The sequence below is a fragment of the Peromyscus californicus genome, unplaced genomic scaffold (assembly GCF_007827085.1).
Source record: "Peromyscus californicus insignis strain IS unplaced genomic scaffold, ASM782708v3 Scaffold_6__1_contigs__length_162567912, whole genome shotgun sequence".
NCBI classification, from domain to species: Eukaryota; Metazoa; Chordata; class Mammalia; order Rodentia; family Cricetidae; genus Peromyscus; species Peromyscus californicus.
In genome coordinates this window covers 44,525,583-44,549,302 of record NW_026294584.1, presented here as the reverse complement: position 1 = coordinate 44,549,302, position 23,720 = coordinate 44,525,583, and the positions used below count along the sequence as shown (strand labels likewise).

General features: G+C 52.2%; 1 protein-coding gene across 1 annotated transcript in view; it reads left to right on the top strand.

The window, feature by feature from the left end:
• Positions 1 to 23,720, top strand: part of Podxl (podocalyxin like) — a 53,753-nt gene that overhangs the window by 3,952 nt on the left and 26,081 nt on the right. Inside the window, exon 3 of the mRNA XM_052721488.1 lies at positions 8,501 to 9,298. Within this exon, the coding sequence (XP_052577448.1) occupies positions 8,501 to 9,298 (798 nt within the window). The remainder of the gene's footprint in view (positions 1 to 8,500; positions 9,299 to 23,720) is intronic.

The window sequence follows — 23,720 nt, the reverse complement described above, 5'->3', positions numbered from 1 at the left end:
CTATGACAGTGGGGTGTGTGTGTGTGTGTGTGTGTGTGTGTGTGTGTGTGTGTGTGTGTGTGTGGTGGAGAGACAGAGAAGGACATTTCCTTGTCCTCTTTGGCTGCGACTTGACTCCCCTAGCCACGGCTCAGACTCTTCCTGCTCAAAGGCAGCTCCTGCAGCCAGTTGTATGCCTGACTATGCAAATGTTATCAAAATGTCCGGGCGACATGGGGAAGAACAGTGCCCCAGAGATTAGTGAAGTCATGGGAACCTCCAGTGCTCAGGCCAGCCGCGACCACCGCTGTCCATTTGTCTGTCTGGCCAGTGTATTTACCTTCGTGGTCTGCAGTCCCATGCTCAGGGCTGCTCCAGCTGTCCCCATCCTTATCTCCATAGCCAGGGACGAGGACACCTGAGCTAGAGACTTGAAATGAAACGTGTAGCTCAAGACACATGTCACACTGGAGCTTCAAAACCCTGGATGCTGCCTGTCAAGTTACCAGGAAGACGGGAAGGAAAAAACCCTTAACAAATCCCAACCAAGTGGGACAGTTTGGAAGATCCATGGGATAGTGAATGGGAAGGGCCAAGAGCTACAGGATGAAACCATATGGCTGCTGTGGTCATTCTGATATCTGCAGGTAGAGGAAGATGTAAACGATGGTATGAGTCATTAAGCTTTTCTGTTACATTTATTTGTTTATGGGGGGGCACGCACTCTACAGGACATGTGTGGAAGAGTACAACTTGTAGGAGTCAATTCCCTTCCGCCATGAGGGTCCCAGGGATTGAACTCAGGTCATCAGTCTCGGCAGCAAGTGCCTTTATCTACTAAGCCATCTCAATGGCCTGGGATCCTGGGATGCGATGCTAAGCTTGTGCATGTGTTTGGCTTAACCACAGCTAGCATGGTCTCCCTCGTGCATATTATAGAGTGAAGATGGTTCAGTAATTGAAAACCCCATGCGCTTTTTATTCAAGTCAAGTGGGTTTGGGGATCCAGGGCAGTGTGGCTGTGACAGCGGGCAATGCAGCTGTGTGGGTGAAGCAGTTGTTTCCTTGAATGGAGAACAGCACCTACGGTCGGCTTCGTCTGCACATGCAGTTTGGATTACTCCTAAGGGTGGATATTTCAACTTTTAACTGTGTTTATGAGACTCCGCAGGCAAAATTATAGCACAATAAATATCATTTTGTAGTTACACGCCATGACCTCACTCTCTGAATAGTGAGTGGTTTAGGAAGGAAGCTGGCAGGGTTAAATTAACCCTGACTCTACTTCTTAACAGCTGTGCGACTTTAATTTAATTCCCCCAAGAGCCTCAAAATCCTTCCCAGAACTCGGGATTAATAACAGCACCTGCTTCACAGATTGGTCCTGAGGATTCAGTGTGGCCGCTTGGGTTTTAATCCGGCTCAGCACTGACCATACAGTGAGGACTGATACACTCCAGCTGTTAGGGTTTGAAGATGAAGTATCTCACAGGACACATGGTTGAACGCCTGGTCCCCGGCTGGTGGGGCAATCTGGAGAAGTAATGGCAGCTTTAGGCATTAGGACATGGGAGCCAAGTCTTTGAGGATTTTACCTGGTCCCTATTTCCTGGCCCTACTTAGTGTTTCCTGTCTACCATGAGATACGAACACACCCTGCCGTGGTGTCTGCCCCAGTTCCCCAAACCTGTGAGCCAAAGTAAATCTTTGCTCCTCTAGGCTGTTTCTATGGGTATTTGGTCATAGCTGTTACCCACGTTGTTCTTAGCATCGACTGTCAAATGCTATCATTTGTGGGACCCTCTAAATTTCACATGCTGGGGACAGCAGTATCAAGAGGTGGAATCTTTGGGAGGTGATGAGTTCATGAGGACTCGATCATCATGAATGGATTCATAGGTAAATGGATTTTACCATAAAAAGCAAACTTTCCCTGGTTTGCTAGGTCCTCACCACGTGATACCTTTAACCCCCTTATGATACAGTGAAAGGCCTTTGCCAGTTGCCAAGAGGAAGTCAGCGCCACGTTCTTGAACTTCCTTAGGCTTCAACACTGGAAGCTAAAGAAACCCATCTTCTTTAATTTGCCCAGTCTCAGGAATTCCATTATAGATTGGACGAAGATGTACTTATTCAACTCCTGGGTACTTACAAGGTACCAGATACTGTGCTAAACACACACACACACACACACACACACACACACACACACACACACACACACACACACACGGTAGACGAACGAGTAAATAGAGGGAGGTTCCTGCTCTTACAGAGAGAACTGGGGTCTGTCACCAAAACTATTCATTCAGACAGTGAATTAGGCAAGAAGTGCCTAGAGGAGAAAATGGTTAATTCTAATCTGAGGGGCAGAGGCCAGATCAGACTATGATGACTGAGCTTCTAAGTGCACAAATGGGTGGAAAGCAAGTTAGCTCTGGGAACAGGAGGCATCGTCCGCAAAGACCTGCCAGTGCCAGGGTGTGCGGGATCCAGTTTAAAAACCTTCTCCCAGACTGTGGGAGAGGAGGAGGGAAAGTTAGTTAGGGACCAGAACTTAGCAGGCCTTGAAAGCCAACCTAGGGAATTTCGGTGACAAAGAGCAGAGGTTTGGAGCAGGTGGGGGCATGACCACTAATAATTCTGAGGCCCAACACTCTGGTGTCAGGTAGAAGGAACTCGGAGAGAGTGAGGGGACAAAAGCCAGGCTCTGCCGAAGGTAGGAAAGGGAGCCAGACACAACAGCTCTGTCCTCACGGAGCCCTGAGCTCACTGGAGAAATAAGACACGTGTGTCAACATCCAAGACGGGGATCACAGAACAAAGCCACGACTACCTTCAGGTCCGTGCCAGGGAAATGAGTTTTCACTTCCTCAGCTGGAACGGGACAGTGGTAATACATTTACCCTTCTGGTTTATAAGGACGTCATCACGCTAGGACAACTATGTGTTGAAAACCGTTCGCAGACTACAAACCAAGCTTCGTTCAGTACTGCCCACGTGCGGGCTCAGCCCCGGTTGGACTCCAGCCTGGAGGAAGCTAGCTGCACGCCGGTTTTGTTTCATGAGGAACTGAGAAGGCTAGTACCCAGTTCAGTGAGCCTGGAAAGCAGGTTGGGGTATATCAGGAAAACGGAGCCAAAGCTGGCACTTTGGGCCTCTTTTGCTTCCATTCCCCTACTCCTGTCGTCGCCGTGCATACCTCTTTTGTTTCTGCTAGGGGACCCGAGACTTTCCAAATTGTGAGACACAGGTGTAGGAATGAGAATAAGGTTGACAAGGGGATTGGAGCACCCTGTTAGAACCGTAGCTGGAGGGACAGACTGCTTCTGGAACCTCCTTTATTTGCAAGCTACATGAGTGAGGATGTTGCCTTAGCTCTCTGGGCCTCAGCTTTCTTCCTGTGGGTGAAGACATCAAGTCCAGTGACCCTTAACATCTGCCTAGCTGTAGGCTTTGTCTGAATGTAAGGTGTGTGGGAATTCTGGGACACTGCACTCACAGCTCTGTTTCATCTGAGAAGAGGGTAGGTATAAACAGACTTTGTAATCTGTAATTCTGGCTTGAGATGGGCGTCACCTCTGCAGAAAGTCTCTCACCTGTCACTCTGGGACACAGCATGTTAGGGTCTTATGACCCTAGGCTTGGGCTTGCAAGAGGAAATGAATACTTTGGGAACAAAGTGGGAATTAAGGCAGCAATTTTGTGGACGCAAAAATATCACTGTTCATGAAACGAGCACCAGCTAGGCACTGCATACACCCTCCAGCTCCCATGGGAGTTCTGTGGGCTGAGGTTTACTTTACAGAGAAGGGACTGCGGGTTATAGAGGCTAAGGATAAGACCAGGATATGTGGCCACCGAACCAGAGAAGGGTTAAATTCTGGACTAACTTACTCCAAGATCACTGCCCACCTACCATGACAGACAGACTAACAGTGTCTCAAACCAAAACTTTCTTTCCAAAATTCTCTCTCCTCTCTCTCTCTCTCTCTCTCTCTCTCTCTCTCTCTCTCTCTCTCTCTCTCTCTCCTTCTGTGTGTGTGTGTGTGTGTGTGTGTGTGTGTGTGTGTAAGCACTAGCACATGCATATCATAGGGTGTACATGGAGTTAAAGGACAACCTTGGGTGTCAAACCTCACTCTCCACCTTGAGACAGGGTTTTTCTGTTGTTCATTGTTGAATACCCAGACTCTGTTTGATCCATGAATTTCTGGGGCTTCTCATCTTGATCTGGAAGCACTGGGATTACAGACTCGTGCTACCACACCCACCTTTACACCGATTCTGGGGATTTGAACTCAGGTCCTTTCCCACTGAGCCATCTCTCCAGCCCTCAACTCCAAACTTAGAGCAATGAATAGTTTACGATGAATCTCACTGGACATGCTTCTAACTTCTCCCTTAGTGGAAGTTTCTCTCTCTCTTTTTTAAAAAAAAAAAAAAAACATTTTTAAAGGTTTATTGATATTTAATGTGCACTGGAGTTTTGCCTGTATATATTCTGTGTGAGGGTGCCAGATCCCCTGGAACTGGAGTTACAGACAGTTGTGAGCTGCCATGTGGGTGCTGTGCTGGGAATTGAACCTGGGTCCTCTGGAAGAGCAGCCAGTGCTCTTAACCACTGAGACATCTCTCCAGCCCCGGTTTCTCTCTTCTTAAGATAAAGTCACGCCCACAAGCATTCCTTTGTCCCCACATTCTGCTCCCCATCCCTTTCTTTCAAATCTACATGGTTCTTGGTTCTTGTCCTCCATTCGGCCCTTCCTTGAAAATTCATTCTCCTTAAGGAAATCAATCACACTGGCTCTCCCATGGCCAGATCACGTCAGTGAGTCTTAGCGCTGACAGCAGGTGACTTGGATGATCACCTCCTTCTCCCTCTTTTGGCTGAGTCACCCACGTGCATTCTCCACAGCCGCTGCCCCCCCCCCCCCCCCGCCGCACCCCACACCCCACCCCCCAGCCCAGCTGTGAAAGAGGCTCTTTTACAGGCTCTGCCTCAGCTCTTCCTATCTCTACTGAAGACCATTCCTAGCACATCCCATCAATCCTTCAACCCCTCCATGGCTCTCTTACGGCTGCTCCTGATCCTCACCTCTGGTCTGAGCTCCAGTGTCCCAAACAGGACCTCCAGACATGACTCTGAGTGTGTCATGGATCTTTAGCATCAGCACATTTTGAAACTGGACTTTCCCTCCCCCAAATCCGTTTTTCTTTTTTTCTTTCTTTCTTATCTCCTCCATCTTAGGAATGCTACCACTCTCCCCTCCCCCCAACCTTTGCACTCAGATAATCCACCTAGTAACCAGTGGCTGTCTAGAGCCCATTATAACATTCCACATACCCAACTCTTACACCATGTCCACATCCTTATGGACCCAAATACCTCCTGAAGACGACTCCTTCACTTCATTCCTGTCTCCAGCGTTATGAATTCATGGCCTTCCTGGACCATTGCCCTGGCTTCACCTTGTGCCCTGGTCTCCTCCGAGGTCACATCTGCTCGTTCATTCTAAGGGCACCGAAGCTAAAGTGGCTGTTTTCACACAGAAAGTCGGTCACTGTCTTAAAGAGGTTGGCTGTAGTGGCCTCTTCATCCACAGGTTCCAACCCTCTACAAACGGCTCCTCGCTTAGGAAAAAAACAATCCCTGCAGACCTCAGTCCCCAGCCTCACCTTGACCTCTCTCTCCGCTCTGCCTCCTGAAATGCCTCTTTCCCTTCTGGCCCTGAAGTCCTGTACCTGGAGCCCCACAGCCCTCCCGTGGAGCCGTCGTCCCCAACCTCCCCGAGCTGCCCACCGTGTGTCACAGTCCTTACCACCTGCTCACCATGTTCGTGTGCAGGTATTACTTCTGCCACCCACACTGGCATTCTCGGCACAGTGCAGAATGTCTGGCGCATGGCCTCTTCCCGTAGATGCGGCTGGATAATAACACACAGGGCATGACTTTGGAGTGAGGCGCTTCATTCAAGCCCCAGTGGACATTCCTAGAATTACACAACTTGGCAGTCAAAAAGAAAGTGCAGCTTTTCTGATAAAATCCAATAGAACTTATCTGTTTACCTCTGTGCATTTTCTTCTGGCGAGGCACAACCTTCCAGGTCCTGGATTTCAAGATAGATGGAACACTGCTCTGGCCCAGGTTAGAAAGCCCATTGTAAGAACATCCCTGATCCCTTCTGCAGGTGCAGTGGCCTTGAGGTGGCAAGTGCGTTAGATCTTTATAGGGGGTGTAATGGGACAGGGCCTGTCCTACATCTTTAGAAGCTGTGAATAAGGATCAGAGTGTTTCAGGATGAGGATCAAGAGGATGTGTCAGGTCTGCACTTAGGGATGTGGTCAACCGAGTTGTCAAATTGCACCTGCCAGGGACTGCCAGGCACAACAAGAACACAAATTTAAGCCTCGTGCCACAGGTTCCTGTGTTATGGTTCCAAGCTGGCATGGGCATGCATGTCTGCATCTGCAGATTTGCATCTGTGTCCACATAGAACATCTGTTCTGCTGCTGTGCTGTTCTGGCTGCTCTGAGGAAGTGAAAAGTAAACTCTGAAGACCCTATGTTAACAGGTTTAAAGTTTGTTAATGGATGGCTGGAGTGTAGCTCAGTGGTAGACTGCTTGCTTAGCATGCACAGGTTTGGTCTCCAACATGCACGCCGCGTGCACACACACACACAGAGCTAGAGACAGAGACAGATAGACAGACACACACACACACACACAGAGAGAGAGAGAGAGAGAGAGAGAGAGAGAGAGAGAGAGAGAGAGAGAGAGAGAATACGTGGATAGTAGTAGCCAAAGTGCACTGAATTCCGGAAGTGTGGGGAGCTAGCACCTATAAAGGGCATTGCATTTCAGCTATAAACTTGTGCTCCAGTCCAGCAAGCTAATTGTGCAGAATGGGCCAGGGCTTCAGTCCAGCTGAGAGCCATTCTGCTCACCCTGTAGTCTCCCCATTGTGTTGGCCTCATTCTGGAAGTTCCATGGTACATATATCAGGGGTCCTGTCAGATTAACCACAGATCTGACTTAGCAGTTTTCAGATACAAAGAGTGCCCCACCTCCCAAGCCCAGATATCTGCTGTCATTTTAACTATGTTTGATCTGAGAGTGGGGCCAATCTGAAATCATGTTTACTGAAAATGTCCCAAACTCTATCCACAAAGTTAATGTGATTGTTTTCGAGTTGATATAGAAGTTGATTCACTGAATGCAAGAGCATGGGTTAGCCGGGTCACACACAAAATGAAGATTTCAACCCCAGTTTTGAGAAAGTATTGCTTGGTTTGATAACAAGCCTTTTGTTGGCACTGATGCCGGGAGAAAGCGCTAAAAAAAATCAAAGATACACACACACATCCTAGCGTATTTAGGGGAACACCCTCTGTCTTTCCCAAACGAGGCATGGAAAACCGCGCCAAAAACGATCACGCAGAAACTTCCTCGTGAAAACAGCAGGCCAGCTCTTCCCAAGCTTAAGGCAGGCAGCAGGGACACCCCAGCCCCGCTCCCGTGCTTCCTAAGCTGAGCCTGTGAGCAGCCCACTTGAGAGGTTCACCGAGTCCACCTCCCTTGGGATTCGGGAACAATCCCTCCACTTAGGCCCATCTGGCAGAAAAGCTCCGGATTAGAAACCCAGGAGTGATGTGTGACAAATTTTCGCCATCTCCCTTCAGTGTTAGCCTCCCCCCCCCCCCCCCCCCCCCGCTCTGTATCCGGGAGCGGTTGAGGTGCCTCCTTAGCAGTGGACTCCAGGGTCTGCAACCCGCGAAGGCCCCCAAGGTAGAGTGAACAGGCTGCGAGCTTCTTTGTCCTTTCACGGGGTGAATTAGGGTTTATGAGATTCTCCAACTCCAATCGCCACCCCAAGTCTACGCCTTTCTCACCCGCGCAGGCTGCTTCTTTCATTGAGACTGTCCAAGGTTCCGGCCCTAGGCTACGTGCTTCTCCCGCGTTAGCAAGTATCTCAGCAGCTGTTAGAGGTGTTAATAGCCTTGTTTTTCGGATGAGAAGAACCGAGGCACACAGTAATATAGTACAACTTAGGTTCTGAGCCCAAGTTGGATTTGACGCCGAGGCCCTTAAATCTCCATTGCTGCTTTTTATTCAGCAAGATTAATTCTTATGGAGCAATTATGGTATTACAGGCAGTGTGTAAAGTATTTTTCCAGACTAGTCTCATAGGCAAGTCTGCCATCTACCACCTAAGGGATCTTAAACAACTTTCTTAATATTTTTTTTAAAAACTCCATTTTCCTGTCTGCAAAACGAGGCTTTAAAAAATGTGACTGTTGTGAAGAGCAAGCGAATTAATACGTGCAAAGCTCTTAGAACACAGACCCGCACGAATTAATCGTCGAAAATTTTGCCGTGAAAGAGTCACATCTATTTGGAGAAACGTCGGTGGGAGAGGTTAAGGGAAAAAAAAAAAAAATCGGTCCAGATGGCCCGTTACTCATCCCGCAGCACAGACTTGCTCGGGGATTGCACGAAATCCAGGCACCTGCTAGGTAGGGGGCCTGCTCCCCAGGCTCAGCCGCAGAAGGCGCGGAGGTCCGGGGGCAAGGCAGGGTCGATTTTATCGGAACTCCCAGGCTGGGGATCTGCGTGCAAGAGCCGCAGCGTTATGGAGGATCCCGGCTGGTCCCCTGCAAAAAGCTGGGCGTAGGACCTCGGCGGCGGGGTCCCTGGCGCGCGCACAGGCACGCAGACACAGCACGAGCACAGATCTACAGTACCCCCCATTGGGCGCGCGCATATTCACACACTCACGCTCACACTCACTCCCACACGCCCTGGCCCGGACCGCCAGCCCGTGCTCCCCCGCCCGCCGCGCTCCAGGGCGGAGTTTCCTCCTCTGCTTATTGTTCGCGGCCCAGCGGCCCGCCCAGCCGCCGCCCCGCCCGACCCCGCCGCCGCTGTGGGCGAGCTCCTGGGGGAGGGGGCGGAGGCCAGCGCGGACGGGACGGGGCGGGAGGCGTCGCAGCAGCGCGCGCTGGGCCGCAGCCGCTCAGACACCGCCCGGGCCGCAACCACCTTCGCTCCTCGCTGCTGCCTCCGCGCCCCAGCCCGGTTCTGCGGCAGGCAGGAGGGGCCGCCGGAACGCGACTCCGGAGTTCGCGGCTGTCGCCAGGCCTCCCCCGAGCGGCGCCGACGCTCCGGCCGCCCAGACAAGCGACCCTGCGCCAGAGCCGCAGCCACCTGCTCCGAGTCCCCGGGCGAGGATAACCATGGGCCCCGCTCTGGCGCTCTCCCCGCTGCTGCTGCTGCTGCTGTTGCTGCTGCCGCCGCCGTCGCTCTCCGTGAATAGTAGTGAGTGGACAGCCCCCGGGCTCCGCCGGACCCTTGGTCTTTCCCCTCCACCCCAAGTCGGGCAGGGCGGCTGGGAAGCCGGCTGCACCGCGTGGTCCGCCCGCTTGCAGCCTCTCCCGCGTGGCCGCACTCCGAGTCCTGATCTTGGTACCATCCACGCCCCCTCAAACTGGAGAACGTCGCAGGTGCGGGGCCAGATCGTGGATGTGCCTCTGGTCTCCACTCGTGTAGAGTGAGCAGGAGTGCGTGAGGCTGTAAAGGGGGCACTTGGTGGGTTTGCTCCGGGAGGAAGCGGGGGAAACTGGGTGTTGGGAGGTTCCAGATTCCTTCGGGACCACCAGAGTGCGGTTATTCTTATTTGTGTTGGGGGCGACCTGGGACCTTATTGCGAGGTCGTTGAAACCAAGTCAAGCGACCGACGGGAGGGGAGGGAGTACGTGAAGGAGTCCCTGAAGCAGACCACAAGCAAACCTCTTAAGTGTCCACGCGTGCAGCGTGCTCCTGGTTCCAAGCGCTTTTTAAGTCTGTGTTGGGGCAGGTGAAATAAACGCACCTTCCATGGTCCCAGAGTGTGGCTCAGTGGGGACCCTGCCTTCATGTTGCCAAAGGACCGGATCCTTTCTCAGAGCATGGCCGGGATGGTGAGCCCCTCCCACCCCTTTGTGCAAACAGAAACTTCTTTCACGTAAGAGGGTTGAGCTTCTTCTTAGTATTACCTTAGGCACCCGTCTCCCATCAGATGCACCTTGGAGACAGTCCCACTGCGCTCTTTCTGAACATGGATTGTTACTTTCTCTTTGAGAGGTCAGGCAGTGTCTGCAAACGTAACTACAGCAGGTGTCCCAAAGTCCCCGCCAACAGCTGAGATACTCAGCCCAGGAAGGAGGCACGTTTCTTGAACGGTGTAGCCTACCCTTCCAGAGTGGGCAGCTGCCGGGAGAAAGTGAGGAGGGGAGGCTTCCCAGGGCCTGAAGTACCTGTGGTGACAACCCGGACAAGGAAGGGACTCCGCTGCTTGTAAGTGTTAGTGTTGGGGACAATGAGATGGCAGTGCCGTCCTCGTCATGGTGGAGAGGGCTTGTGCTCAGGGAATGAAGGTTAAGCCTCCTGTGGGTGGCCTAGGACTCCACCAGCCTGGCCTGAAAGGGAAGGGCACTCCCACTGGGGGAAGGGTCTGTCATGTGGGGAAGATAGGAATAGCTTTGAGGGCCACAGTCTGCAGTTGAAAGAATCCTTAGGAAATGACAAGTTTGTGGAGTGCGTCGCCTCCTGAGGCAGCCAGACTTCATGGCGGGTCTTCAAATGCAGCCTTTCGGAGGGATAATGCCTCAGCACCATTCCAAAGCCAGATGGGTTAGTTTGTCTCGTGATTTGGATCTTAGAAAAGCCAAGCCCGTCTTTCTTGGGGAAGATACTGGCTGTGGGAGAGACCTGCCTGTCCTGTCCTAAGGGGAGATGCCGTGGAGCCATCCGTGGCCTGCTCCCAGCCTGGTCCCTGGACATCGAGACTGGGGTTCTTGTCCGGCACCTGAGAACTACCTAGAAACCATGTCTGCCGTGAAGCCCTCTCGGGACTCTACACAGGGATGGGGTTCATAGTCAGAGATGGATGTGTGCAAACAAAGGTGTCCAGAAACCTGCCCTTGTTCCAAGCAGCAAGTCTCTTAGCATCACTGAGCCCCGGGTACCCAGAGCCCCAAATGTCATTTTTACAGAATGTGGTAATACAGGGAAGTTTTTTGACAGTGTATGGTAACAAGGAGGGACTACAGCGACGGTGAGGACCACAGGCTGCTTATGATGATCGGTGGTGAATTACATCCAGGGCAGAAAAGCCTTGGGGCAAGCCTGGTACTGGGTAGTGCTGGTTTTACACCTTCCTCTAGACCAGCTCCCTTAGCTGCAGTTACCAGCAATACCCCCAGGTCCACTTGAGTTGTGGGAATTCTCTGATGGGGTGCAAACACCGAAGGTTTGTAGTGCAAGTCTCTGTAACAAAGGAATTATCCTGACAGTTCTCAAACTGACCTAAGCTCGTGCTTTTGCGCACATCCCAGAGGTAAACAACCTTTATCCCGGGAGCCTTTCTGTGCTTTTCCTTTGCCACGGGACGGGTCAGACCTTTAAACTCCTATCTGTAAAGTAGAATGGGAGAGCAGAAGGGAGGGACATGATTTCCACTGTTGTGAGATTTCTGGGCTTGCAGTATCCTTGGAGGATGAAGAGTGACCGATTGAGTGCTGTCCATCTGACAGACATTTGATGGATAAATCCTGGGCAGGAAGAAAGGCAGGGTGGCATGGTGGAAACCCTCAGAATGGGTCCCACATTTGTGTGCCTGTGGACAAGGTAGTGTACTTCCCAAGCCCCGGCTTCCTACTCAAAGTGATCACAGACCTGCGTTGTGGGTTGTTCTCATCTGAGGAATGATAAGGGCAACAGGTTTGGCGTTGTGCCTCACTTACCAATGTCAGCAGCATCTTGGTATGGCTGTGAATTGAACGTGTGTATTGCTCCCTGTGCTTAAGACACCCTGAGCATCCCGAGTCTGCTGATGCTGGTGAGTGGCCTCCAATGCCTAGCTGCTTCCTAGAGGCAGGGGGAGGCTGGTTTAAAGAGCACAGCGTGGTCTAGGGAAGGCTTCCTGGAGTGTTTTCCTATGGAGTTCCTGTTCTCCAAGGGCTCTACGTGTGGGGAAGCACAGCAGGCTGTGGAGCACGACGGGGCTCCAGAAGCTCAGCTCAGGAGACAACCCATTCAGCAGCCTCCTCCCCCAGGGGCTTCTAACCCCTCGCCCCTCCCCCTCAGCTTCCAAAGGTAGTCAGTCACCTCCACGAAATGGAGGAGCCCCAGGAAGAGAGACAGGCTTCCAGGCTCTCTCCTATGGAGATTTTTAAAATAAAAAGGATCTGCGTGGGGTGGGGGCTCTCTTCCTGGGCTGACCAAGCTGGGATGAATTGTAGGGTGTAGGGGAAATGCAGGTTGGGGGATGGGAGCCACGGTGGAGAGTTTGAGGTGGGGTCTGTGAGCCACAGGAATGCTATAGGGGAGGGAACCAGCGGCTGGCTGACGGAAAGGGAATGGATCCGAGGTGGGGTGGGGGCAGGGTTTTTCTAGCAGGCACTTAACCGACAGGATTCCCTGAGGTAGGCCTCTGCAGAGTTAGCCGGACACAAGCAGCAGTTTGTCTGAGGCAGGGCTGAGAGCATCCGTCACTGAAGGCTTCAGGTGGGGCATGGCCACCCAGGGAGGGACAGACCAGCAGCTTAGCGTCCTCAGAAGGTCACTCTAGGTGTATAAAGTGTAGGCGGAGAGAGCCTGGAAGCCTGTCTCTCTTCCTGGGGCTCCTCCATTTCGTGGAGGTGACTGACTACCTTTGGAAGCTGAGGGGGAGGGGCGAGGGGTTAGAAGCCCCTGGGGGAGGAGGCTGCTGAATGGGTTGTCTCCTGAGCTGAGCTTCTGGAGCCCCGTCGTGCTCCACAGCCTGCTGTGCTTCCCCACACGTAGAGCCCTTGGAGAACAGGAACCTTGTAATCGTCTCCACCCCCCGGGCCAGCCCGGAGTTTTGTGCTGAGCAGGTAGCTGTTGACCTGAAGTCCCCCACTCCTCTTCCAGGTGTGCTGGGAACCAGTTCCTCCAGCCAGGCCGGAAGCTGCTCTGCATAGCTGGAGATAGGGTGAAGTTGCTCCTGCTCCAGGGGGAGCTGGCCTGGAGACCCAGCAAACCAGGGCTAAGGGCACTTTCAGCTCTGGGTTCTGTTCTGATTTGTGCCTGTAGTGTCTGAGGCAGGGCAAGGACCTCAGCTGGTAAGATTTCCTGTCACAGCCCGTTCCCAGGAACATCGTGTGTCTGATCCACTTGTGAGGCTGTGGAAGATCCACGGAAGTGTCAGATCTAGGATCAAGACTCCCAGGGCCACAGGAGCCTAAGTAGGTCTTAAGCTGGGTGTGGTGGTGGTGCATGCCTTTAGTCCCAGCACTCAGAAGTAAGGGGCTCTCTGAGTTCCAGGCCAGCTAGGGCTACGTAGTGTAGTGGGACCATGTCTCAAGCAAACAAACAAATAAAAACATAAACAAAGGCTTTAAAGAAAATCTGCCCAAAAGATACATTATGGGATGGTGGTGTAACTTGGTTGGTAGACTGTTTGCCTAGCATACAGGAAATTCTCAGCTCCATTCCTAGCACCGAATAAACCCAGAATGATGGCAAAAGTCTGTGCCCGTGGGAGACTGACATGGACAGATCAGACGTTGAAAGTCATTGGCTTCGTAGGGAATTGCAGGTCAGCCTGAGATAGAGACCCTATCTCAAAACACTGCAAGGGGCTTCTTATTTGCAGTAATGCTTGAGGTAAGATTCCTGTAAGTAGCAGCCCACTGGCTGTTCAAACTGAAGATGTAGCTCAAGTGATAGAGTGCTTGCCTAGAGTAAGCAAAGCCCCCAGTTCGATCCCCGGTACCACAGAAAGTGACGGTAGTTGCACACACCTGTAATCCCAGTACTTGGGAGGTGGAGGGAGGATAGTAAATCCTAGGTCAGCCTGGGCTACAGGAGACCTTGTCTCAAAGTCAAAAATGAAAATAATGGAATCCTGGAGTTGCCCAAGGCTAATTTCTAAACCGTGTCTATGTGACCATTCTAAGATGGAATCCAAGAGCTGAGAGCCACCTCGAAGTCACCCACTTACTTTCCAGATGAGAGGTACAGACCAAGGAGGTGGGATACTTGCCCAAGTTTCTGGGTGCTTCTAAAGGCTGGGCTAGCAACAAGTGTGTGCTGGTGTGTGTGTGTGGCTGTAGATAACCAGGGACTGAACTCTCCTCCGGTCCCACTTCTCCTCTGGGGACTGGAGGAATGTAGTGAACGTTGACGAATGTAGCCTTTAACCAAATCTTTCCCTTCCTGGTTGCCATTAAGGTAAACTGAAGCTTGGTGGAACCTGGAAAATCAAGGCCAGACAGACTCCAAGAACTCTTCAAGTACAGTCTCAGTGCCGGCCACTCGGGTTGTGACTGTGTATGTCAGTGTCTCTGACTGGCCTGAGAGCTTCTGAGGCAGCCAGTGCGTCCAGCCAGTGCCTGCAGTAAACGGGTGTGTGTGTGTGTGTGTGTGTGTGTGTCAGAGAAATGCTCGGGAAAGAGTGGCCTCACCCCCGACTTTCTGCTTTGTTGTTACAGTGTTTGTTTTTTTGTTTTTTGAGACAGGGTTTCACTGTGTAGCCCTGGCTGTCCTGGGACTCACCCTGTAGACCAGGCTGGCTTTGAACTCACAGAGATTCACCCACCTCTGCCTCCCGAGTGCTGGGATTAAAGGTGTGTGTCACCACCGCCCAGCTCCTCTCTAACTTTCTAACCCTCGTCTCCCCAAATTCCAGGCTGCTAGATTATTGTCTCTGAGATGCTGGGCCACCAATACATCAACTGTGCCAGTCTCTGGGCCACCCATCCTTCCTTTCCTTCTTCAATTCCTACCCTCTCAGCACACGCCACTGCCACCCTCTCTTCCTTTGTACCCTTATCCCCCTCAGGTCAGCCACCTCGCACTTCCCTAGGGCCAGGGTGCAGGGTGGCACCCCGTCCGCCAATTGTCATGGCCGGAAAGCTGCGTGCCTCAACCCAAAGGAAGAGAATTCTGAGGAGTGGCTGAGTGAGGCTTGCATTCAGCCCCAGGTTGGGGTGCAGGAGCCCGCCTCCAGAGAACCAGGCCTCCCAGGATTAGGGCCAACCAGGGGCCTGTGGCCATCTGAATTTTGAGCCTTGCAACACACTGGCCCTGATCAGGGTGGACAGGGCAGTGTTGGGACACGACCCAGGCATTCCGTGATTCTTAAGTACACAGGCAATGGCTGAGGCCTCCGCTATGGAGCTTAGCTTGAGCTGCAAGCCTCCGCAGACTCTGTCTAATTGGATTCCCATGCCACCCTTTGAGAGAGACCCACTAGTGTCACAGCGCTAAAGCTGGGCTGGCACAAGGCTGCCACTGGGTAGCCTCTAATTCTGTCCCTTCCAGAGAAGGGACACCCAGGCACCGGCACAAGGATTTCCAGTCAATCACCTGACCAAGTCTTTCCTCAAACATCCCTAGGCTCCTCACTTCCCGCTCAAAACTTCTGCTTGAATGTTTTTATTTTTAAGATAATGTCACAGACCTCTGGCTGTCCTGGAACTTTCCATGTAGCTGAGGGTGGCTTGATTGTCTTATTCTCCTGCCTCCACCTCTAAGTGCCTATCACTGTGACCACCAGTTTTACACAGTGGTAGGGACTGAATGCAAGGCTTTATGCATGCTAGACATGCATTCTCCCAGCTGACCCACACCCCAGCCTGAGTGTCACCTTCATGAGGGAGAACTTTCCAGGATATATACCCCCCCCCCGCCCCGTTTTCTTACTCTACACTACTTTCTCCTGTTGCATTTACCACACAACGATGCACTTCTTTCTGTGCCTCTCTGTCCTGCTAGACTGTATTTCATGAGGGCAGAGACTTCTGTTAGTGCTGTAGACCCGGCATCTAGAAAAGTCCCTGGCCCACAGTAGATGTTCAATAAACACTTGCTCTGAGCGAGGGGCAGAGGTGGTTTGGAGCCTAAAGTCTTATGTGCCAGCTCTGTACTCTCCACACCTGACCTGAGTCCAGAAGGGTGGAGGTGGCAGGTAGGAGCTGGCCGTGGATGCTGGAGAAATGGTCAAGTGAGCGCGAGCAGGAACAGGGAGACCCCACAGGAGATGCAGCAGCCTCGGGTTTCCCGTGTGGTCCTCACCCTGAGAATTCTTCAGTAGAGCATTAGGGCTTCAGTTAGAGTTTAAAACAACAAAAAGATTAAACCAGACCAGTTACATCGCACTCACGTTGGAAGTTCAGAGGACTGCAATGGCGGCTCTGCTCTCAGCACATAGTCTCATGGTCTGTGTTGGCTGCAGGGATCCCACCCATCAGGGAAAAAGGGAGGAGTAAGAAAGCATCTCTCCAAAACTACACATGACTCCTCCAAGTACATTTTGCTGAACTGAACTTAATCACATGCTGGTATCTAGCGGCAAGGGAAGCGGGAAAGAGTACTTTCCTTTGGAAAGAGTAGTAACTTTTATTTGACCAAAAATAGTAGTGACGTTGATGGATACCAGGGTCGGTGCATGGCAGATCCACTGCAGTGACTGTTTGTGGATGCCTCAGGCTTCTAGTGGCCTTTGTCAGCCTTCCTTTCCCAGCTGACCTAGCTCCAACTGTGCAGAAGGGAGAGAGAATTAGTTCCTCCATGGCCCCTGACCTAACCCTCTCAGCGCAGTCTGAGGTTTGGAGACTAGGTGTTGGGTATTGAGGGAGAAGTTCCTTTTAAGGCAGAGAAGCCAGCTTCCTCCACCTAGTCTCCTCTCCCCTCAGCTAGGCCACTGAGCCAGTTGCCCTGAAACTTCCCATGAGCTGCATTTCAGCCAGGGCAGGCACACGGAGGACCTGGGTTCCCACACTGGCCTTGGGATAGGATAGAAATGCCTCTGCAGGCATGTGCAGGAGTGTACGAGCACACACACACACACACACACACACACACACACACACACACACACAAACAACAACAACAACAACAAAACACCCCACCCCAGCCCCTGAGGGTGCTCTCCTCACCCTTTTTTTTTTTTTTGTCAGGTTTTCCTGAAGCCACAGGTGTGCTGACCCTGGGAGCCCCCAAGGTTGTGCCTGTCACATTATTCAATGTGGCCTGGGCTCTCACGGCTCCTCTTCTACCAGGGTAAATGTTCATATGATTGGCTGGTAGTCTGTCAGGCCAGCCCTGCTGCACACCTGCCAGCTCCAGGCTCACTTCTGCTAAGCACTTCCTTCCTGGTGTCATCCCATGCTACCCAGACTCCAACTCCCTTTCCCAGTGATGCTGGCTGCCATCCAAGCACGGTGTGGTGTCCGTCTTTCCAGCCTCAGTTCCACATTTTCCTCCTGGGGGTGAGATGGGGTGAACAGAGGATGGAAAGGTTCCAGCCTTCCTCCTGGGAACCAGGGGGAGGAAGGGAGGAAGACAGTCTGGAGTACTCACAGATCTGTGCCCCCTACCCTTGCGGGAGGGGCATTATTGCATGTCTCAGTTTACCCAAATGGGAAGCCAGGGCTAGCACCATATATGGGACTGTGTTTGTACTTTCACACTGCATAAAACAAGCTGCATACCAAACTGTTTATAAAGGACACTAGTGGCCCCTCGAGATTTTAATAGGCTTTCAGCGAATGTTTGGTCAGTGAGTTTCATACCTGTTCTACAAATACAAGGGAGACCATGAGGCAAAGGTTGGGGAATCGCCACCTACTGTTTCCCTTCATTGAGGTGCAGTGCCAATACAATCTCTCTCTCCTTTTGGGGGGTGGGGAGTGGGTGAGGGAATTCCAGACAGGGTTTCTCTTTGTAGCCCTGGCTGTCCTAGAACTTGCTCTGTAGACCAGGCAGGCCTCGAACACAGAGATCCACCTGCCTCTGCCTCTGCCTCTGAGTGCCAGGACTAAAGATGTGCGCCACCATGGCTGGCTATAGTCTTATGTCTCCATTCCTGCTGACCTAACTGTAGCCCAGTACCCCTCTTATATTGTAGCATTGAACAGAAAATTTCTGTTTCTCCTCTTTAAGAGAACGTGTATTGCTGGGCATTGTGGTGCACGCCTTTAATCCCAACATTTGGGAGGCAGTAGCAGGCACATCTTTATGAATTTGAGACCAGCTTGGTCTACATAGCAAGTTCCAGGCTAGCCAAGGATATAGTGAGACCCTTTCTCAAAACACACGTACACACACACACACATGCACGCACACACGCATGCACACACACGGGGTGGGGTGGGGATAAGAACATGTATTAACATTTTGTGAAGCACTCAGGCCCCCTGAGGACATTTGAGGATAGGCAGTATCCCCACTTGCCCAGCCTTACAGGCTGTCTTTGGATGTGGGATATTCAGTATAAGTTCCAGATGATCTGTAAAGACCTGGACCACACTGCAAAGTCGTCAGTGAAAACACTGAGTACTGAGCAAGACTTGAGAAAAATGAAAATGAACTCCAGAGAGCTTCTCTTCGAGAGGGTTTCTCAGAAGTCATATGAGAGGTTGTGGCTTCTGAAGGGGCTTGAACCAGGTACCTGGGAACAAGCTAAGGAGACTTGGAGCATTCCCGGGGTGTCAGCTTGGTTTGCTCCTTAGACAGAGGTGGGAAGTGCTATTAAAAGAAGTAGGGCTTGAGGATTGGGGATGCAGTTCCGTTAGAAGAGTGCTTGTTGGGCACAAAGGCCTAGGTGTGTCTTCACTACATAAGCCCAGCAGCACATCCTCCTGGGTGTGAGGGGCATATCCCTTACTGTAATCCCAGCACTGGGGAAGTGAGACAGGAGGATGGGAAGTTCAAAGTCAGGGGCTGGAGAGATGGCTCAGTGGTTAAGAGCACTGACTGCTCTTCCAGAGGTCCCAAGTTCAATCCCCAGCATCCACATGGCAGCTCACACCTGTCTGTAACTCCAAGACCTGACACCCTCACACAGACAGACATGCAGGCAAAACATCAATGCACATAAAATAAAAATAATTTAAAAAAGAAGTTCAAAGCCATGTTTGACCTCATAGTTTGAGGGTAGCCTAATCTGCTGGAGACCCTGTCATGCAAAACGAAGCCGCTCTTCCGCTGTTTCATCTTTCCAGTTCATGGCTGGCAGTTTTCTGGTGGCTCCTGGCTCCAGTGTCTCCCCCTTGCCTCCCACCCCAATTCCTGCAGCACCTCCCCGTGTCCCAGGGGTCAGGCAGGGGAGGAGACATTCTGGAGGACATGCTGAGGGCTTCCCAGCCCACAGTCACTCTAGCCCACTGGTTAAGCACAGTTCTGGCTAAGCCAGACAGTGGCCACAGGGGGCGCCCACTGGTCAGCATTAGCTTTCCTAGAAGCAGCTGTCCCTTAAGCCCCTCTCTCAAGTGAGATGATGAGGGGGGCGGGGCTCTTGCTCAACAGGTTGAGCCCCTACTCCAGCCGGGAGTGCAAAAAAAAAAAATGCAATGGCTCCCTGGCCTGCACTGTTGGCTCCCAGTCCAGCTGGGAGCACCCCACCTGGCTCTGGCCTTAGAATGCTAATGCTTTTGTGTGGCTTCAGAGGGCTAAGGCCCTGGAGACCCTGTGCTGTGGCTCATTGCCTGTTCTCCTTCCCCTAGGATTCCTGGGGTGGCGGTACACACTTACGCAGGAACATTTCCTGACTTTCCCTTAAGACCCTGGGAGAACCTGGGAGTTCAGTCCTGTATACTCATAGAACATTCCCAATGATGGATTCCAGGACGCCTTAGGACAGTCACAAATGCATGCCAGCCACAGCTCTCCCTGGGCCCTCTGTAACTCTACGGCTGTTCATGTGTGTTGTGTGGGTGTATGTAGCGGAGGGGCATGGTAGGCAGATCATCTGAGCTCAGGAGTGACGTGGAGCAGGGAGGAGGAGGAGACGGCTTGTGGAAGAGGCTATGCCACCCAGACCTGCAGCCTGGAGGCTTCTGCTGGTCTCGGTTTTCTCATCTGCAAATAAGGAATCGACTGAGCAGCTCTTGGGAGGCTTTTCAATTCGCTTTGACTCATCTGATGATTTGGATTTATTTTTGGATACACACCAAGAGTATCCATCCTGCGTTGATGCTTTGAGGTCCTGTGGAGGGGAAGTGTCTTCAGGACAGTGGCCTGCTCGGGACAGTCTGGGATGCTGTCAACTTCTGGATCACAGTGGAGGACATGAGAGCTTTCCCATAGTGACTTGGAAGCCTCCCTCCTCACTGTGGGTCAGATGGATCCCTTCCCCTATCTTGTCCAGTAGCTAGAAGAGGCAGGCTCTGGGGCTGGTGGCCCAGGGCTACTCACGTTCCAAAGACAAGGAGAAATAGCTGCATTGGACCTTAGGGTTTCTAGATGCTAAGGACAAGTGACTCTGACCATCTCTTGCCTATCTCTCACTTGTTGGGGGTGGGAACAAGTGGTACCCAGGGTCCCCTAGCTCTGATGTGATTGAGATGCAGAGGAAAGATAATGCTGGGGATAAGACCCAGGGGTTTGCATTCCTGACACGGATGATGGATGAACGTCAATGGAGCTGTGTTTAGAGCTCCATTCCCTGGATTTTCTTGAGAAGACTACTACCATAGTCGCTGACTATGGAGCATTGTGGACTTGGCCGCAGCCTGCTCGGTAGCGGACCACCTGTCCAGAAGGATGGGTACCAGTTCCTCTGCCTGGGTTACTTTGAGCATGCCATCCTAACCTATCAGGGACAGGGCTCGAAGGCACATCGACCAGCTGTGGACCTGCTTGTGCTGTGGGCCACTCTGGAATGAAGGAATCTTGCCATGGAACTCTCTCCACTTTCCAAATGGGACCTCAAGATGGGAGGATGGTAAGGACTTAGCCAGTCAGAGCCCTTGATTTTGGATTGGCCTTAGTGTTCTCGCACAACAGAGCGGTGGAATAGGCTTGGCCTCCATGTCCAGGCTCTGCAGCTACTTGCAGGGGAGCAAAACTAGAAATTCAAGAGAGCAGAGGCTGAGGTGAGGATGGGAGTGGGTGCCTAGGATTCTGGAAAGGGGTGGAACGTTCCCACTGCACCCCCATTGAACCCCAAGGAAAACTTCAAAAGCAAGCTCATGTGATCTAAGCCAGCCTGGCCCTTTCCATGACTTGGAAATGTCAGAAGGAACATTGAACATAGCTCCCAGTTCTTGGGAAAGGTAGGGCTGTGAAACAGTCCCTATCTCGTGTGTGTGTGTGTGTGTGTGTGTGTGTGTGTGTGTGTGTGTGTGTGTGTGCGCGCGCGCGCGCGCACATGTGTTTACTGTGGTTATGTCATGTGGGATGTCATTAAACCTCGATACTCTTAGGGGAATGAGCATGCGCTGTTCGGAAACCTGGTTTCCAGGGGCTGCCTGGATTCTTGGCTCACATCCTAGGCTGAACCTGTAGAAAGTGAGCTTCCTAGACCAGCTCTAATGTTCCAGTAACATTGGCTTTGAAAGCAACCAATCCTAAGCGGCTTAGTTATAGCCCCTGAATGGGTTTGCTGATTCCCCACCCAACTCCAAAGAAGTCCAGACTTGGTGCCCTCTGGAGGTGGTCACACTTTCTCCTCCTAGGTCCAGCCGGGGAGTCAGGCCGTACAATGTTGGCTTATTTCTTGTTTGGGAGCCAACAGTTGAGATGCTGAAGAAGCGAAGTCTTAGCAAGTGGTCCCCCCTCCTCGCCCTGCTCCCTGCACAGGGGTGGGAAAGGTGTAACAGGGAGAATTAATTTGCAGCAAGAAGCTCATGGGTGTCTTTCCTGGAAGAGGGACTTCTGCAGCACAGAACACACAAAGCTGGGAAATCGGAAAGCTGCACTTGTGGTCACTTGTGGTCATGACCTCTGGCTTCCACCTGGTGAAAGGCGCTCATTCCCTGGGAAACTCACGGGCTCCATTTCACAGACAGAACACTCAGCCTGGTTCCCAGAGGTGACTGTCCCCACAGCTGAGGATGCAGGACTTCCCCCTGGCTTCATGCCTTTGTTTGTGTCGGGCCAAGAGTGGAGGCTGGTCCCTGGCAGAGGCTTCCAGGATCCACTGCAAAACTGTACACATCTGGCTGCTATGTTCACGGGGCGGGGGAGGTGGTGTGGGAATGATGATAACGTGCCCCCTCAGAAAAATATTTTCCGAGGTTGTTTTTTGAACTTAACCATGAAGGGAAGCGTGAGGGGTCAAATGCACATACGCTTTGACTCTGGAAGTGTGAGTGTGCCCAAGGTCAAGCACTAGGCTCTGCCGGGAGGAGGGGATATGCCGATACCACAGCGCCCCACACATCAGGCTGCCATGGAGTGTGCCTGATGGAGAGGGTAGCCATTCGGGTTCCCCTAGAGATCCAGTCCAGTTTCCTCACTAGCCATCCATGTCTGTAGTTGGCATCTCCTTGTAAACGAGGGAAACAAAATAATAAAACAAGGGTCTGACTGGCATAGGAAGGCTCTGTGTCTGGCCAATATGAGAACAGGACAGGGTTTCTCTGTGTAGTCCTGGCTGTCCTAGAACTCGTTCTGTAGCTCAGGCTGGCCTCGAACTCACAGAGATCCACCTGCCTGTGCCTCCCGAGTGCTGGGATTAGATGTGCACCAGCACCGCCTAGCAAGAGGTAGGCTTTATAATAGGTGGATGAGTAGAAAATTCCACTGTGTGTGTGTGTATGTATGTGTGTGTGTGTGTGTGTGTGTGTGTGTGTGTGTGTGTGTGAGAGAGAGAGAGAGAGAGAGAGAGAGAGAGAGAGAGAGAGAGAGAGAGCATTCACACCTCTGTCTTTGTGTCTCAGTGGTTACAGGTATGTCAACACATTACCATTGCCCAGCCTGGACTCTGTGCTGGTACCCCAGTCCACGGTAGGGTCTTGGAGCCTGGGTTTCTGCTTGGCTCCACCTGCCTCCAGTCTGCGTATTTGAGAGTCTTTTAATGTTTTCCTCAAGGTGTATGCTTTTTCCTTTTTAATGTTCAATTTGTCCTAAGGTGGGTAGATATTTCTTGTCAGACAGGAAATCCAGGCTCCAAGGGGCCCTTGCCCACCTAGATCGCAGGCCTCCCAAAACTGGGCTTATGACAAGGTGAAGGGCTCCTTTAGGAATTGCTTTTCCAGGTGCTGTCTTCTGTTGTGACTTTGTCTGGCAACCTGTGTTGGCAGGTGAGGGTGTGGGGGCAAGGCAGCTGGGCCTCACCTCTGTTCCTGCCCACCACTGGCAGCAGGCAGGCTGCTCCTGGGCAACCTGCCCGGACCAACTGACCAAGATTCACATGGCCAGCAGCAGGCCAAGAGATTAGGAGGCCCTGGGAGGGTTCTGTTGAAGACTAATGGCTCATTCTCCCTCAGGAAGAGCCTAGCCCCTTCTGGGTGGCTGGGCAGGCTGGCATCCTTACATGAAGCTTCCAGTAGAGGCAAAAGCAGCTGGACACCCTCTTGTGAGGGGCAGCTTGAGTTGTGACTGGCAGGCAGCAGAAACAGAGAAAGCAGCTGTGCCAACCTCACAGGTAGCTGCCGGGCAGAGCTGGGCACAGGATGGCATTCCAGGCTCTCCTCTTACCGTCCTCTCTGAGTCACAGTGTTTCTGAAGATTCTTGCTGAGGCCTCATGGGTAGAGCTGGCGTGAGGTCTGGGCAACCCTGTAGGAGGAGAAGGGTCCCATGCACACTGGGCCCCAGCCCCTGGCATTTGCACCCAGACAGAGTCAGGTTTCTCTATGTGGCCACTCCACTCAGCTCTGCCTCACACCCTCTGGCTGTCACTCCTTGATGGGGACAGGGGAAGAGTTCTCTGGAGCCAACAGCCTGCTCTAAGGCGGACCCTTGGTTTCCACATAAGGCACTGAGGGGTAAGGAACCTAGCTAGCCAGG